At 43.8% G+C, this 17403-nt stretch overlaps 1 protein-coding gene across 1 annotated transcript; it reads right to left on the reverse strand.

Moving 5' to 3' along the window:
* Window positions 1-949: 949 nt before the first annotated feature.
* On the reverse strand, window positions 950-17017 carry pex2 (peroxisomal biogenesis factor 2). Its single transcript, XM_083778280.1, has 6 exons — window positions 16971-17017; window positions 3380-3605; window positions 2951-3067; window positions 2566-2767; window positions 1881-2162; window positions 950-1416 (listed from the first exon to the last, which is right to left on the reverse strand). The coding sequence occupies exons 1-6, from the start codon at window positions 16972-16974 to the stop codon at window positions 1225-1227; spliced, it is 1023 nt and encodes a 340-aa protein (XP_083634406.1). The 5' UTR covers window positions 16975-17017; the 3' UTR covers window positions 950-1224.
* Window positions 17018-17403: the final 386 nt, after the last annotated feature.

Below are 17403 nucleotides of genomic sequence, written 5' to 3' on the forward strand. Positions count from 1 at the left end.
AAATATGATATCCCAGCATCAAATCATTTTTTTAAGTACATACAGATAAGAAGTTTTATTTCAAGTACCCAAGATAACTCAATCCAGCTGCCATCTCTATCAGTTTTAGATAGATAGTAAATTATTCTGATGGTCGTGGTCAAGTATCTCTGGTCTATGATACGTTTGTGAGGTTGTCTGGGGAATCCTCCGAGTGTAGAAGTTTGGCCTGGTCTGGATCTAAATGTAGAAATAAGTGTTGAACATTGGGAGAGGGCTTGCTACAAAGCCCAAACACAGACGATCAATACCAGATACAAGTTACTACAATACAAATGGCTGATGCGAACGTATATTACTCCTTCTCTACTTAATCATTTTGATCCTAATATACCAGACCAATGTGTAAAGTGCAACGTGGAGACGGGTACATTATTTCATTGTTTATGGCAATGCCCAGAGATCATGAAGCTTTGGAAAGAAGTATTTGGTATATTATCCCAGATAATCTCAGAGGATATTCCTATTTGTCCACAACTGTGTATCTTGGGTATATTTCCTAATAAAATGATTACTTACTCTCTTCTCCAGGCTAAACATACTTGCACTCTTTTGACAGAGACGGCACCGGAATTCCCCTCCAATCCATTTGCATTGCATTGTGTCGCTATTATTTATATACAGTATCTATGCTCAACCCGAGTGGAAGTGTGTAGAGCGAGTGGTGAGGAGCTAGTTTAAAAAGGAACGGACGATGCCCCCCCAGAGCAGCCATGATGATCACCACGGCTCGGATTAATGTTTTAATAGGCTATAAACCTGTGCCACGGATTATAGATGTAGGCTGTTTCTACAATTAGAGGCCTATGGATGCTAGTGGCGGAAGCTAACGGATGCTAAAAAACAAAAGGTAAAATTGCATTTTTAAATCATTTTTAATCAAATCTCGTAATCTTCACGAGATTATCTCGTTTTGGCACAACTAAATAAATAGACTGGATCCACTGGTTATTTTTTCCATTTCCTGAAAAGTAACTGTTTTGGACATACAAGGTTTCCACCCGACGGCAGCGATATACAGTCTCTATAGTGGATGGTGAGTCCAAACTGTAGGAAGTCATATTCCATTCAGAGACCGGTTATAACAATTATAACCTTATAATCCCACCATGTTTAATTTCCAAAGTCAAACTCTCCATTTCAACTCAAAACTAAGAACTGATGGCTTCCACACATCGTCCATCGTCACCTGCCTCCCATGTCCGTCATTTCCACCGGCAGCTGGACGGGCTCGGGTGGTCCCGCCTCCTCGCCGCACCTGGGGCAGGTGAGGGCGGGGTCGGCGATGGCGAGACTCTTGATGCAGTAGTAGCAGAACACGTGGCCACAGCCCACCGTGTGAGGCATGGTGGGCCACTCCCCGCACAGCCCACACTCCTTACACACACACACACAGAAAGACAGACAAACCTTCATTGAAATAAATTCTCACTTCTCACTTTTCCTAACATAGGGAACCGTTTTAAATTGATTGTTTTATTAAATGATAAATTATGGCAAATTGATTAAATTAGACATGCACCGATGTATCGGTCACATATCTGTATCGATATGTGGCCGATAAATTTGATTGATATTTATCTGCTGTTGATAAACAAACATTTTGCATTGGCTATGTTGGTGTGTTCGCCTACCACTAAGCTGTAGATTTATTTCGTATTAACTGAATAAACATATCAGTATCAGTATCGGCTAAATTGTTATTTTAATATATCGGCCAAGAACTTTCATATCTGTGCATTGATTAAATCTTATACTATGTTGCAAAACCTGAACTTGGCTTAAGTGCTGGACTACACCCCTATTAGTTTCAGAGCAAAACACACTGGTGGTGTTATTACCTTCCACACTCCCAGGCCATCCTTGCCGCCCTGCCTGTCCCCGCCCCCGGCGCCGCCCTCTCCGGCGCCGCCCAGCAGCGACTTCACGGTGGCTTTGACCTTCCTGGTGTTGACCAGCGGCAGCAGGAAGATGAGGAACTCGGCGAAGCCGTGCCAGAGCAGCTCGCGGTTCATGTACTGGTACGCCACGTCGCGGCCCGCCGCCTCCGCCTTGCTGAACACCGCCCGCGCTCCCACCACGCGCTCCGCCAGCAGCGGGTGCCGCCCGTTCCTCAGGAACACCTAGGTCAGGGACATAAGGTTAGGTATAAATCTGCATTAAAATGCTTACCAATAGCTCTCTTCACCAATGTGTTCATAAATGTGTTCCAACCCAATTCCTCTGGGTAAGTTCATGGGAGCCAATCAAAGTTGGGGTACTCGAAAGGCCTCCGCAATAAAACATTGGCCTTTAATGGCCATTGGTCTAATTATGAGTTCGGCCACGACTACTTTTCAGGGGGCCTATCCATCAAATTGTAGTGGATTCCGCCAAGTTGAAGTTTGAGTGAAGTTTCCCTGAGGAATTGGGTTGGAACTAATTGAGGTGTTAGCAGACACCTTTATGAACACATTGGTGAACGCTATTGGTAAGCATTTATTTTGTAATGACAAAACAAATGTGGCTAACTTAACCTTAACTAACCAGGAAGTTGATTAGGCTGGCGATCTGCGTCAGACCGGAGACGAGGGCCATGGCGTGTCGAAGGCCCTGACTCAGGGCCCCCCCGCCGTCCCCTCCTCCAACCAGTCCCAAGGGCCGCAGCAGGCTGTGAGAGCGCTCCTGGAGCCAGCGGGGCCCGATGGTGAGCAGGGCCAGACCCAGCTTCTGTCCGCGGGACAGGGACCTGTAATGGGGGGGGGGGGGGGGGGGCAGTCAGGGAGAGAGAGCAAGGAGTTCTACAAAGATATCTACATACTGTACATAGCAGCTGTTGAGCCGCAGGTTAGGATAGTTTTAGACAGTTGTGATATGTGTATTAATTCATCTAATAATCTAATTCTTTGTATGCTGGCTGTAGGTGTCTGACCTGTAGCGGGTGAAAGGTGACAGGGTGTTGTGGTAGCGCAGGCTGAGCAGAGCCTGGCCCACCGTGGCGCTGCCCGAGTACATGGTGAACCTCCACAGGAGCAGCTGCAGCAAGGCCCTGCATGACGAGGTTGAGGTGTGTCATACAAAATTATTGGGATTAAATTGTGTTTTCTTTTGCCCTTGAACATTGGGACATAATCACTCAAAATTACATTTCTGTTTGACATAGTTTGCTTTGTAAACAAAACTGTACGGGTTATGACAAAGAAATTAAATATACAAAGGAATGACTGACCATAACTGGTACCACTAATTAAAAACAAACAGTGCATGCATTCCGTCATTTTATACTTTATACGGGAGTTATAGATTCATTTATAACGCAGTAAATGTGTTAATTGTGGATGGGGCCTGCTGCTGTTAGTACCTGAGCTCAGGCTCCACCGGGGTGAGCAGGCCCGGACGGCAGTTCTGGAAGCAGTGGGAGAAGCGCTCCCACACCAGCTGCTCCAGCGTCCCGTCCAGCTCGAAGGCGTCCAGCTGGCTGATGCGCAGCACTGGGGGCTGCTGCGGGTCGCCACCGCCGCCGCCCGCTGCACCCGGACCTCCATCCGTCTCTCTCCGGTTCCCCTCGCTGTCTTCTTCCACACCGGCTGGGAAGAGAGGAGAGAACACAACGAAGCACGGGTCCAGGTGTTTAATCATCCGATGATTTCAGGTTCAAAACCAATTCTTCATGTTCTGTCATCTGAGCATGATTCTGCAGCATGCCGGGCTGTACTGTAACCCTGAGTCCAAAGGTGATTAAACACTGAAACTACTGGTCCTCTGTTTAGGTCAGTGATTCTCAAAGTGGAGTCCGTGAGGGGGTTCCAGTGGGTCCTCACTCCTCAGCACAATTTATAAATGTAGATATCATCAGGTTTAACCACTTTTTAAGCCTATATATACATTAGCTATTTCAAAATGGTGAAAATAGTAAGTAAGTAAGTAAGTAAGTATGTAAACAACTCCCAACCTTTTCTGGATCAGGGCCTACTTGACAATCTTGTAAGCATGCCTTTCGGCTGCCGTTTTAAGTGGTCAGATGGGTGTGTGTGTGTATTTTCAGAGAATGCTTATTATAATGATCAATCGATTATGTTGGATCAATGGAACTACATAGTATATTTTAAGTTCCTATAACACTGTGTGTGTGTGTGTGTGTGTGTGTGTGTGTGAGAAAGAAATACTAAACATATATATTTTTAACATTATTTGGGGGCCCACTAGCAATATCCTAGAATCACTGCAGAGCAGACCACACAGAGTCAAGTAAGTATTAACAGCAAACCGGAATGTGACTCGGGACCAAACATTGGGATGATGCTCTGTTTGGAAAGTTTACGTCCCCCCGCCCCCCCCCCCACACCCCCCTTCCCTCTACCCCTTTATACACGGCAACGGAAATCACTTTTCACATGTAAAACCCATCCATAATGCAACCTTTGAGCCACGCAATGTGGAGGAGCACGGGGTCTTAAAACTAGTTTATAAACACACACACACACACACACACACACACACACACACACACACACACACACACACACACACACACACACACACACACACACACACACACACACACACACACACAGAGTACACACACACACACAGAGTACACACACACACACACACACACACACACACACACACACACACACACACATACACACAGAGTACACATCCAGGGCGAGGCCCAGAGGCCTCTGCTCCCTCTGGAGATAGGGTGTGTGTACAAATCACATCACCGGGGATTAGGCTAACGGCACAGTCTCTGCTACACCATAAACATCTGCCAAATGTGGAACTGCTACCCTCGTCCCCCACACACACACACACACACACACACACAAACCGCCACCACTGCTACTCCATATGGGATCTCGCTGCTGTGACGTCTGGGGCTATTTCCTTCCTACTACTAACGCACCGAACCGCTCCCAGTGTCACTCAGTCCCCCCCCCCCCCACGGTTTTACATGCCCTCTCCTCCAATGAAACCCCTAGGAAGTGAAGGGCTAACGAAGTGACTTAAAGAGGGGGGGGGGGCATGACAGAGAGCGAAAGAGTGGGAAAGGAAAAGAGAGAGAGAGAGAGAAAGCTTTTTAAACGGCGTCTTTTGTGTCCTGCTGAACAGGATTTGTCATGAGGCTTTAAGAGAGATTTCAGCTGGGTAAATATGGCAGTTTTTTGACAGAAAGAGAGAAAGATGATGGTCACTTTGGATGCTTCTCAGAAGGGGTGGGGGTGTAGGGGGTTGGGGGAGTGTTATTGTTGAACAGGACCATGCGTGTATTCATGATGTTTCAATAGGCTCCTGCATACACCGTCCAACCCAGTTAGAACTTGCAAAGGAATGGAAATCAGAGGGAAAATTCACACCGAACTAAAGCAGGTGTGACAAATGCATTGAGCTGCATTTTAAATGCTGCTGCTAATGTGCATCTCGGTGAACTAGATCTGGTCCTGTGAGTGAGTTTGAGGGGACAAAAAAAGAAAGAATTTGAATGTATGCCACAGTGCTGCTAACTCATAAACAGTGTTAATTTATTTATATTTGTATGTGATTTTTTTGCCTTGATAGGGGGTGCACCGGTGCAGGAGGTGCCATAGATGAAAATGTGCCGTTGTGTGTGTGTGTGTGTGTCAAGCAAAGCCTCAATAGGCAGAGCTCTAATACAGAGCTAAGCTAATCCATCAGTCTATATACTGTAGACACATACACATGGACACGCACACACAGAGCCAGGTGGTAGAAATCCCCGTCACAGTAGCAGTAGCAGCTCTCTCTCGGGAGAGCAAAACCCCGGCCCGGTCCGATATTCTCTTCAAAGCCTTTTATCGAGCAGTTTACAAGTTATGAATGAATATGTTTTATTTGGGGGAACACGGTATTGACAGCCACCTATCAATAGTAATGTGACTATTGTCAAGGGTTTGTCAATATTAATGTAATTATGATGTAGAGGGGATCAGAGCGATGTCGGTGTCGGGGGGCCAAGTAACATCTTGTGCCCACTACCATATCAATAGCAGGGATTGCTATTGACAGCCTCCCTTCAGACTTGCAGCCACTTGCCAAATATATAACAAGCAGACACTTCAGTCAATGCGGGCCTGCCTATAAAAATTAAGCATTTGAATTTACAGGGCTTTGACCGCGGACAGCTGGAAATCCATGCTGCTCCTTATGTAATAGTCAAAAGTCACAATCAATGCCAGTGTTTACCGAGCACTGTAAACTGAACAGACGTGTGCGTCATCGCAGGAACGCAAGTGGCGGGCGGCGCACACACGTGCACATACAGTACACAAGCCCGGTGTGATACAGTGACAAGGGGATGTTGACTTCATAACTCTCTCATGGATACAGTACAGAGGCTAAATGCCCTCTCCTGGACCAATGGTGTCTGACACCCCCCCCCCCCCTCCCAACCATACAAGATTTCAAATGCTTCAAAAAATATTAGAGCTTTCTCAAATTCTATCTATCGCTAGATAGAATATTTGATGTATTCTAGGTTTAGAAATATTTTGATGCCATGTTAACTAATTGTGTTGGGGGACCCCCTGGAACCCCCTCAAGGATGCCTGGGGGTCCCCAGACTCCATTTTGAGAACCACTGGGTTAGAGCAGCTCACCCTGCAATCAAAACAAGAAAAGACATAAGTATTTTTTCCCCCTCTAAAATAATTTTCTTCTTTTTCAGAAAATATTAAGAGTTAATTAAAGGGTTGATAAGGTTAATTCAGCCCTAACGAGAATCCGCGCCTCCCCCCATAGCTGGTGAGTCATGTGCAAGACAAAGATAGCTTAGAATCTGGATGCCATACCTCGGGTGTCAACAATATCCAATCAAACATGGAAATAGCAGATCTACAAGCTTACAACGCGTCACGAAGTAAGCTCGTAGATAAGCTATTTCCGATTAATGAATATGCCAGTAATTTCTTTGTATTTTTCAGTTATTTGTCATATCTGACCTGTGCATTTTCGATTACGAGGCAAACAGATTTTTTTTAAATTCATATGAAAAACAATTAAATCGTTAAGCACAATTATCTGTGTGACAATTAATCGTCAAGTTGAATGTGTAATGGTGACAGCTACCGACGGGCAGGAGATGGAGATAGGTCACCAGAACCATACCTCCAGTCCAGACCCTCTGGCTGAACAGCTCCAAGCTACTGTCTGTCGATAGTGGAGGAAGAGGAGAAAGAGAGGGGGGGGGGGGGGTTAAAATAGATAAGCATGAACCTCTCCCAAGGAGCTGACCTTCAGACTGGCAGTCACAATAGGGGAGGAGGGAACATTCCTGATGCGCACACGGCCGTGGTTTGGGCATCCGGGGAATAGCCTATAGACAGAGAGGGTGGTGGCACTGTCTTCTTGACCTTGGCTTTGGCTTGCAGTGTCTGGGAGAGGGAGGTGGTGGTGGGGGGGTTGCTTTTAGGAAGGAGGACTAGGGGGATGGGGGTGGTGGGGTTTGGCAGTCCGTGTTTATGCTTTTTTTCCCCCTACAATGCACAAAAGCTCGGAAACCATCCACAAGGCTGTCATTCCAACGCCAGTTGTAAACCGTCTGGCCAAAGTCTCGATTTAGCTCCTGGCACGGAATAGTGCTCAAATTCCAAAGCACTTAGCTATGGTTGTTAGCAGCATAATATATTTGTTGAAATAATACATAAACGGTCACTTGGCTTTCTATGATGCCTGTAGCGAGAAATAGGCTATGCGTTGGCGACACATGCTGCCGGATTACAACTTTACATTTTCTGCCCTCGCATGTAAATTAATTTGTGTAAAAGGTCTGGCGAATATAACCTATTCCTCTAAGCACTCCAACCTCATTTTCTCTCCCTCTCTCTCTACCCCCCCCCCCCCCCCCCCTTTCTCTCTCCCACTTTATTACCCTTCTTTCGCCAGCAACGAATACAGGCCTATTAGCCAAGGCTTGCTAATGTCCTCGCTATGAAAACGGATGGGAATGTCAGATTTAGAACTTTGAAAAGAGTGATGTCATACAGCGCGGCCGCCGACCACAGGCATTACAGGGGACGCTAAGATTACCCAGGCGGTAACCAGACTAATTGTTATGAGTCTGTTTCATGAAAAATGAATGTGTGCAAATGTACGGAGGGGTCCTCAGGCTGTGTGTGTGTGTGTGTGTGTGTGTGTGTGTGTCGCACACTAATGCTTTATCAAGGCTCTCCTCTTTCTGTAATCACCCAAGACTCCTTCGAGCCATGGGGTGAGGGCCAAGTTAATGCCTGAAAAAAAGGAGAGGGGAGGAAAAAAAACATCACTTAGAGAAGCACATCCGACACAAAAAAATAGTGCTCTGCTAATCGGGTTTGCTCAGAAGGTAAATTATTAAGGAGAATTAATTGATTTTGTGAGTACGAAGGTTGGAGTATGCTAAGGCAGTATGAGTAATATGTATAGAAGGCTTGCAAAGAAAGAAAAAAACAACTTAAAAAGTCATGAAACATTTACAGGCCAGAGAAGCATATCGAATGAGTGGGAGAAAAGGAGAACAAGCTAATGAATGAGAAAATTGAACTTGTGTCTTTCTTCTAGGAGTCTGTGTGAGAGCACTGGGGCGTAGTAGTATGCTGAAGAACAACAATGTGCTGTCACTGCTGAGGAATATCTGAGCAACCGTCTTTTATGGATGAGACAGAAAAGCGATGAATCCTTTTATGTTTTATATATCGAATAATTAAAAGACAGTAAGTAGGAAATTGAATGGATGCAACCACTTAAGCCCCGGAATCCCTATTCTGAAATTCCCTACTCATCTTTTCTTTTGCCGAAACTGCCAAAAGAAAAGATGAAGAACGAAAATACATCGCATGGATGCATGCACCTGGGACATATCCTCAGTGATGTATCCCAAGGTCATCAGGGTTTCGGGTCTCGCGAACATCATACCCCTGACTCAGGTGACCCAGCCGAATCAAGTCCCGACTTACGTCAGTGTCGATCAGACCCACTAGGGAAAGACCAGGGCCACACAATCCGGAACTACTCTGCCGGGACTGGGAGGTAGACCAATCTGGCGCATGGAAGGACCAGGCTCTGTGGGTTGACTCCTGTGCGGGGCCCCTCCTACATCTCACAAAATGTATAGACACCATGATAATATAATGACAACAGTGTTATAATGATATATTGTTGTATCCATGCGTGTGCGTGTATAGCAATATCTACAGTATCTATCCCTCTATCTGTCTGTGTGCGTGCGCGCGAGTGTTTCAATTCAGCTGTCTATGCCTGCATGTCTGAAATGCTGTTCAACTAGGATGTACAATAGCAGGGATGAACAATGGTTTCATGTAGCAGAATGTGCCATGGATTTACACAGCCTCTGTCTACTTATTGTGAGACCTCAACAAACAAACCTGTATTAAGCATTATGAAAATAATAAACCACACAAATTATGTCCATTTTGATCGGATAGTACAGTCACTAGGAGTAAATAAATAATTATTTCCATGTAATGTAGGCACATAAATCCCTGTGCCTTTTCACATGGCTTTTTTTTTCCAACTGTACGGTCTGTGACCTTGTGACCCCAGAGTGAGATCACAGCCCAATTTAACTTTAGTGATTTATTTAAAAAACACACTCATTATACTAAGTGTTCACACACACACACACACACACACGCACGCACGCACGCACGCACGCACGCACGCACGCACGCAATCAACCTCTGCATGTTTGTTCTCTACGTAATGGCATTGTCTCCTAATTCTTCAGCTCTGGGGCTTATCAGTGTTTTTAACAACAACAACAAAAATCCAAATCTGCCCCATTTTGATAATAAGTCAAGAGCATTATGTTATAATGACAGCGGGGGGATTAGGTTTTGGTAGAGTGTGAGAGCACAGCACAGAGCACACACACACACACACACTGGGAAAGGGAGATATAACGACGAAAGAGTAGAGACGGGTGACTGAGATGACAGGAATGAAGTCAGTATAATCTCTTGGAAATCAATAAGATCAACTTTGCTATGAATGTCAATGTGGCAGTTTTTGATCGCTGGTACCGATTATTTTGAGGAATAATTGGATGATGTGGAGCAGTATATGCTGTTAAAGAAAGCATTAGTGTATAGTGTACAGCCACTATGCAGTGACTGCCATAGCGTATATGTATGTAGGCCTACAGTATATAATGTGGTTGTTTATTTTTTTCTCCCTGTCACATTTATCATTAATATTCTGTTGCAGGAGCTGAACTTTTTTACTCTTATGCCGTATAGAAGACGTAACAATAAACGACCTTCAACAGTCAGGGAAAAGATAAATAATACTGGTAATGTACTACTATGCACTAGCTATAATTACGGTATGTACAGACAGAGTATACAGACGACAGAATCAGAATCAGCTTCGTCACATCACAGGTTTACAAAAAGAAGTGGGGTGGAATTCGTTTTTGTGCAAGCTTCATCGTTATTTATATGACACAGCCCTGGACTGTGTCAGATATTGACAGATGACCCTTGTGTGATCCAAGGCTACACATAGCATAAGCCAATCTATCCGAGGATGTACTGTACGTGAGGAGGGGTGACGTAAATGCCAAGTACTGGACAACAACATTGAATAGAGTAGTCAAGTAGATAGAAATATATCATGACCTTTCTGTCTTTCTACTTTTCTAGTGACCGTCACACATGGATGGTGAAAAACTGCCACAACGATTAATCTGATATTGAAAGTGCGACTGCACATATATGAAATACAATAATATACTATGCATATGCACTAGATAGCTAGGATTGCATGGATTAAAGCCAAATATAATCTCAAGACTGAAAATGTAATGATGCTGTTTTAGGCCGACCAGCTGAAGAAATCAAAGAGTTGATGCATTAAGGTTGCTTTTATGACATTTCTAAGACCATTCATGTTTCTGGAACATGCTTCTAAACTTGTATTATATTGCTAGTTTGGTCACTTAAAATATCTTAAAATAACTAATGACCAAAAATAGCCGATCTACAAGCTCACAACATGGCACATTGCGCTGAGCTTGTAGATCTGCTATTTTCGGCAGCATGCTTTAACAAAAGACACGCTGGCCTCTATGGAATTCAAATGACTGAAATCAGTTGTGGCGACTGAGAAGTGTAATCCATGTGATTGATTACACTGTCAGTGCTGCACACGACAGGACTCTGGACAACACCATTGAAGAGATACCGGCCCTGAAGAAATACAGCAGAGGTGCATAGAAGTGTATATTTGTGAATTGAAAATGGAGGACCCTGATGTTGATTGATTGATCGAGTTGATTGAACAGTTTGCAGAATTACAGTACATTTCAAGTACAACTCAATACAAAAACTTTTAACTGTGAGTGGACGACACCAATTCATCAAAACATTTAGAGACTTAAGAATATACACATCTATATAGCCAAAAAAAGGAAATAATCATAAAAAGGGGGAAAAAAAACATATTCAGGGTGGGGTGGGGGATTCAGATTTTACGGGGCCAGTTTCGAATTGCAGCCGTCTGTACTCTGTAGGTGCCCTTTGAGAGCAGTTTTGAAGGAGTCAAGGGATTTGCATGTCTTAATGACTGTTGGTAGGGCGTTCCACATGTTGGTGGCATAGGAGCGAAATTAATTTAGTCCCTTTAGTCTAGTCGCTGGAGGGGGGTCTCCTGCACCCCCCGGAAATATACTTCTAATCAGTGTTTTCTTATTGGAAAAAATGTGCTGAAAATGATGAGCTATGATAAAAAGTTGTCAAAATGTCCCACCTACCTCAAAACCCCCTTTTTGGTATATGGCTCTGGCGAAATTGTGTAAAGGCAAATATTAATTCACTAAAATTTACATACATAGACATGGTAGTCTGAAATTGGTCATGAAGTATCTTGACACATAGGGGTAAGTAGCAGAACAGGATTTGGGGGGTTGCTACCATTATATTCTTAAATATGACCCACATTATCCTCAAAAACACAAAAGAATATGGTGTCCGCTTGACTAATAACAATAAAGATGGTTATTTTCCAACACATTATCGTGAGTATCACTGCCTCACTTGTATATAGAAAACTTCCCATATCCCTAAGCTTCAATTTGAGCCCAAGACAACCTTTCTGTCTTGTAAATTAGTCTTTCTGTAGCCAAAATACTCAAATCGGTGAAAATTGTATATTTAGTCAGTATCAGCTATACATTTGGAATAAATGAATGAATAACTGAGTTTGAACTGACTCCACATCATGGAATATTTCTTACTTGAATAAGCTATGTTAAAAAGTTTGCAAAGTGTCCCATCTACCATTTTTATGCAAATGAGTGCCTCCATTATCAAAATAATCGATTTTCACTATATCTCAGCCAATATTGCACTTAAATGAACAAATAGGGTGTCTAGACCTATGTTTTGAGGGTCAAGGATCTCAGTGAAACTATTCTTAAAGTGACCACATGTGCCCGTGGCATGCTGGTGTACAAATCAGTGCCGATTAAATATCTATCTCGTCAGCTTCTTGTCCATGCTCTCCAGACAGTGTCAAGGAGATCAACCAGTGAGGTTGGTAGGACTGCACCGCAGGACACACTGGATTAAAAAACTCAACCACCCCTGTCCTTCATCATAGGGTTTTGGTTTTTCCAAAAAAGCTTCATCAGCTCGCTTGTATAAGGCAACACGGTGGTTCTCTTCAGAGCAGAGTAGCATGGAGCAAGATGAGCCAGGTCAACTTTAGATTTAGAAATGAGTTTGTCATCTGCCCCCACCACTCTTTCACTGAAGACTCACAATTCAAATAGCTCTATAGCTCTAGCCAAGCCATGTGGCTCATAGGGCAGGAGCCTAACAAGTACACTCCCTGGCATGACTAGTATGTACCAAAGGGACCCTTTGGTATATACTATACCTCAAATCGGTGAACATTGTATATTCAGTCAGTATCAGCTATACATTTTGAATGAATAACTGAGTTTGAACTGACTCCACATTATGGAATATTTCTTACTTGAATAAGCTATGTTATAAAGTTGGCAAAGTGACCAATCTACCATTTTTATGCAAATGAGTGTCACCATTATTCATAGGCGGAGCTTGAACTTGACGCCTGGGGGTGCGACTGCTTGGCCAACGACACCCGTGCGTGCGCACGCAATTTCTTTTTACCTTTATTTTATTATTTTAGCGTTTTTACAATGCCCTAACCCCTAAAAATGAGTTATTTAGGTAGTACAGCAGCTCACACACATACACACATGCACTACAGCCATACAGCGAGTCATCATATCATGATAAGAGAGATGATTACAAACTACTGTCAGAAGCCAGAAGTTAAGTTTGCAGTGCACCCCCTGAACCCCCTCAAGCTCCGCCCATGCCATTATTAAGACAATCGATTTTCACTATATCTATATCTATATTGCACTTAACCCATTCTGACCTGAGATCAGATTCATACGAGGTTTCCACTGGACACACGCTGGTCTGACGAACCCATTCTGACCTGAGATCAGATTCTAAAAATGTCAGTCGTTCTTAGATTTTTTTCAAAAATAGCAGACCTACAAGCTCATATGGCGCCACTCGGTGGCGCGATATGAGCTTGTAGATCTGCTATTTTTCAATAGCTAAAGCATAACATGATGCTGACACCAAAATGGGTGCCCGTTCAGAATGGGTTAAATGAACAAATAAGGTGTCTAGACCTATTCTTAAAGTGACCACATGTGCCCGTGGCATGCTAGTGTACAAATCAGTGCCGCCATTACAATAAAGTCACATTTATACGTAAGAGATACCAATATTGCATATAACATCTAGACAGGTGCTGTGTTTTTAAGCAAGCTTTATAATTTAGAATATACTGTAGAATAAAATCACAAACTAAAAACATCCTTAGTATGAACAATAGTATACGGCAAGACTATAGAATGGCCTGCAATATGCAGTACAAAATTCAAACAGTCACACAATCCTGTAACAGTATTCCATCCTATTCCTGTACACACTCAAAGGCAAAAATGTAAGTGTGTAACAGTGTACAAACAGTGACCACCCTAGCCTGCACCATAAAGGACAAAATGCACAATCACATGAATGAGTCATCGTGTTCATGGAACTCATCAGTCTTTTTTGTCTGCTTGTCCATGGTCTCCAATGACAAGGATTTTCAACCATCTCTGCCCTTCATATGGTTTTGGTTTTTCCACAATAGCTTCATCAGCTACATCAGCTATCAGGCAACACGATGGTTCTCTTCAGAGCAGAGTAGCATGGAGGAAGACGATCCAGGTCAACTTTAGATTTAAAGTGAGTGGTCACTTCCCCACATCATTATCCACAGCAACTTGTCACGGGTGACGTCCACTGGGGCGGCGGTGGATCAGGGGTAGAGTGGCTGGATAGTAACCAAAAGGTTGCCAGTTCAAACCCGGGCTCCCCCAGAGTTAGTGTCGAAGTGTCCTTGAGCAAGACACTGAACCCCTAACGGCTCCTGGTGTGCAGTTTGGTGCCTTGCATGGTTTCCGCTGCCATCAGTGTATGAATGGGTGACTGTAATGCACAATCTATGTAAAGCGCCTTGGATAAAAGCGCTTTATAAATCCACCATTTACCATACTGAAGACTCGCAACTCTGTCCATACAGCAGACAGATTAATTGCTCCAACTATACTAATTAAGGATATGTTCTATATAGTGTAGCACAAGGCACATTTCAAGGACCCCCATAACCCTTACGGTTCCATTTGTACATTCAGAGTTGCATACCCGTAAGGGGCCCTGTATATCAACAGCTCAGTGGCCTTGTGGTCAGAGCATTTGCCTTGAGCCTGGGAGGTCAGGGTTCGATCCCCGGCCGGGTCATACCAAAGACTCCGAAAAATGGAACCCAGTACCTCCCTGATTGGTACTCAGCATCAAGGGTTGGATTGGGGTAAGTCCCTGCTACCTGTACATACTAGTGTCATGTCCAGGCTTGACACTTGTACATCAAGCTGCCTCCTACTACAGAAACGGGAGATAGGCTCCTGCCCTATGGGCCTCATGGCTCCGCAAGGCTTACATGTCCATTTGGTTCCATTTTTTACACTCTAGACTTGAGTTACACACCCGTAAGAGGCCCTGGATATCATCAACAGCTCAGTGGCCTTGTAGTTAGAGCGTCCACCCTGAGACTGGATGGTCAGGGGTTCGATCCCGAGCTGGGTAATACCAAAGGGTCCCTGCGACATACTAGTCATGCCAGGGAGTGTACTTGTTAGGCTCCTGCCCTATGAGCCACATGGCTTGGCTAGAGCTATTTGAATTGTGAGTCTTCAGTGAAAGAGTGGTGGGGGCAGATGACAAACTCATTTCTAAATCTAAAGTTGACCTGGCTCGTCTTCCTCCATGCTACTCTGCTCTGAAGAGAACCACCGTGTTGCCTTATACAAGCGAGCTGATGAAGCTTTTTTGGAAAAAACAAAACCCTATGATGAAGGACAGGGGTGGTTGAGTTTTTTAATCCAGTGTGTCCTGCGGTGCAGTCCTACCAACCTCACTGGTTGATCTCCTTGACACTGTCTGGAGAGCATAGACAAGAAGCCGACGAGATAGATATTTAATCGGCACTGATTTGTACACCGGCATGCCACGGGCACATGTGGTCACTTTAAGAATAGTTTCACTGAGATCCTTGACCCTCAAAACATAGGTCTAGACACCTTATTTGTTCATTTAAGTGCAATATTGGCTGAGATATAGTGAAAATAGATTATTTTGATAATGGAGGCACTCATTTGCATAAAAATGGTAGATGGGACACTTTGCAAACTTAACATAGCTTATTCAAGTAAGAAATATTCCATGATGTGGAGTCAGTTCAAACTCAGTGATTCATTCATTTATTCCAAATGTATAATGACTAAATATAAAATGTTCACCGATTTGAGGTATAGTTCAGAATTTTGGCTACAGAAAGACTAATTTACAAGACAGAAAGGTTATCTTGGGCTCAAATTGAAGCTTAGGGATATGGGAAGTGAGGCAGTGATACTCACCATAATGTGTTGGAAAACAACCATCTTTGTTGTTATTAGTCAAGCGGACACCATATTATTTTGTGGTTTTGAGGATGATATGGGTCATATTTAAGAATATAATGTTAGCAACCCCCCAAATCCTGTTCTGCTACTTACCCCTATGTGTCAAGATACTTCATGACCAATTTCAGACTACCATGTCTATTTATGTCATTTTAGTGAATTAATATTTGCCTTTACACAATTTTGCCAGAGCCATATACCAAAAAGGGGGTTTTGAGGTAGGTGGGACATTTTGACAACTTTTTATCATAGCTCATCATTTTCAGCACATTTTTTCTAATAAGAAAACACTGATTAGAAGTATATTTCCGGGGGGTGCAGGAGACCTCCACTGGACCCCCTCCTCCAGTGACTGTACTACTTGTTTGTGCCGAATCTGGGTTGCACATGGTTTGTTTAACTCCCTCTGGTGTTGTGGGTGTGGACTTTAAGGAAGTATTTAGACAGGTATAAACAAGTATTCTGTGCTTTTACTGGTTTTATCCTCGTAGCAGTTTTTGTATTGACCTGTACTTTCTTTGAAATGTACCCATGCATTATGCAATCTGTTAATACAATGTTCAATCAATCAATGAATCAAAACACATCATGACGTTCTGTCGGGTACATCTCATTCCCACGCGACCCGATGATCGCCTTGATCGATTGAAGTGTTTATTAACAGTTTGCAGAATCACAGTACATTTCAAGCACAACTCAATACAAAAACTGTTAACTGTGATTGGACGACAGCATAAAGCATTACATTACACTTGTTTACAAGAGGGTCCACCGCTTTCGGTAAGATTAAGAAACAGTCACATTTGGTAGATAATCAAAATTCGACATTAATGCACACACATGCCAAAGCGACACGACGAACGGGGGTGTATTTATTTACCCATTGCGTGGGCTGTGAATGTAAACAGCAACAGCAGACTCTTCTTCTGTCAGACGTCAGTATGTTTCTGCATGTAAACAAAACCCCTACTTCCGGGGTTGTTGCACGGTAATCCCGCCCCATAGAGCGAAACCGACCAATGGCGTGAACATTAACAGCCAACCTGACCGCAGCCAGCAAATCGGAGCGCACAGCGGCAACGTGGGCGGCAAAGGAGTCCGTTCATTGTACGAGTCCAGTCCACCGAAAACAGCAGATCTGCACGCTCACAGCGCGTCGCGGACGCCACTAGTTGTGAGCTTGCAGATCTGCCGTTTTCGGCGCGGGACACCGTCGCGCGACGAAGCATCAAGCTCCGATCCGTTGTTATTAGCAACGAATATGGAAGCCTGCACAAGTGGCGACCAAACTTTATTATTACGAAGTTATATTT

The sequence above is a fragment of the Protomyctophum parallelum genome (assembly GCF_964188405.1).
Source record: "Protomyctophum parallelum genome assembly, chromosome: 12".
Classification (NCBI taxonomy): Eukaryota; Metazoa; Chordata; class Actinopteri; order Myctophiformes; family Myctophidae; genus Protomyctophum; species Protomyctophum parallelum.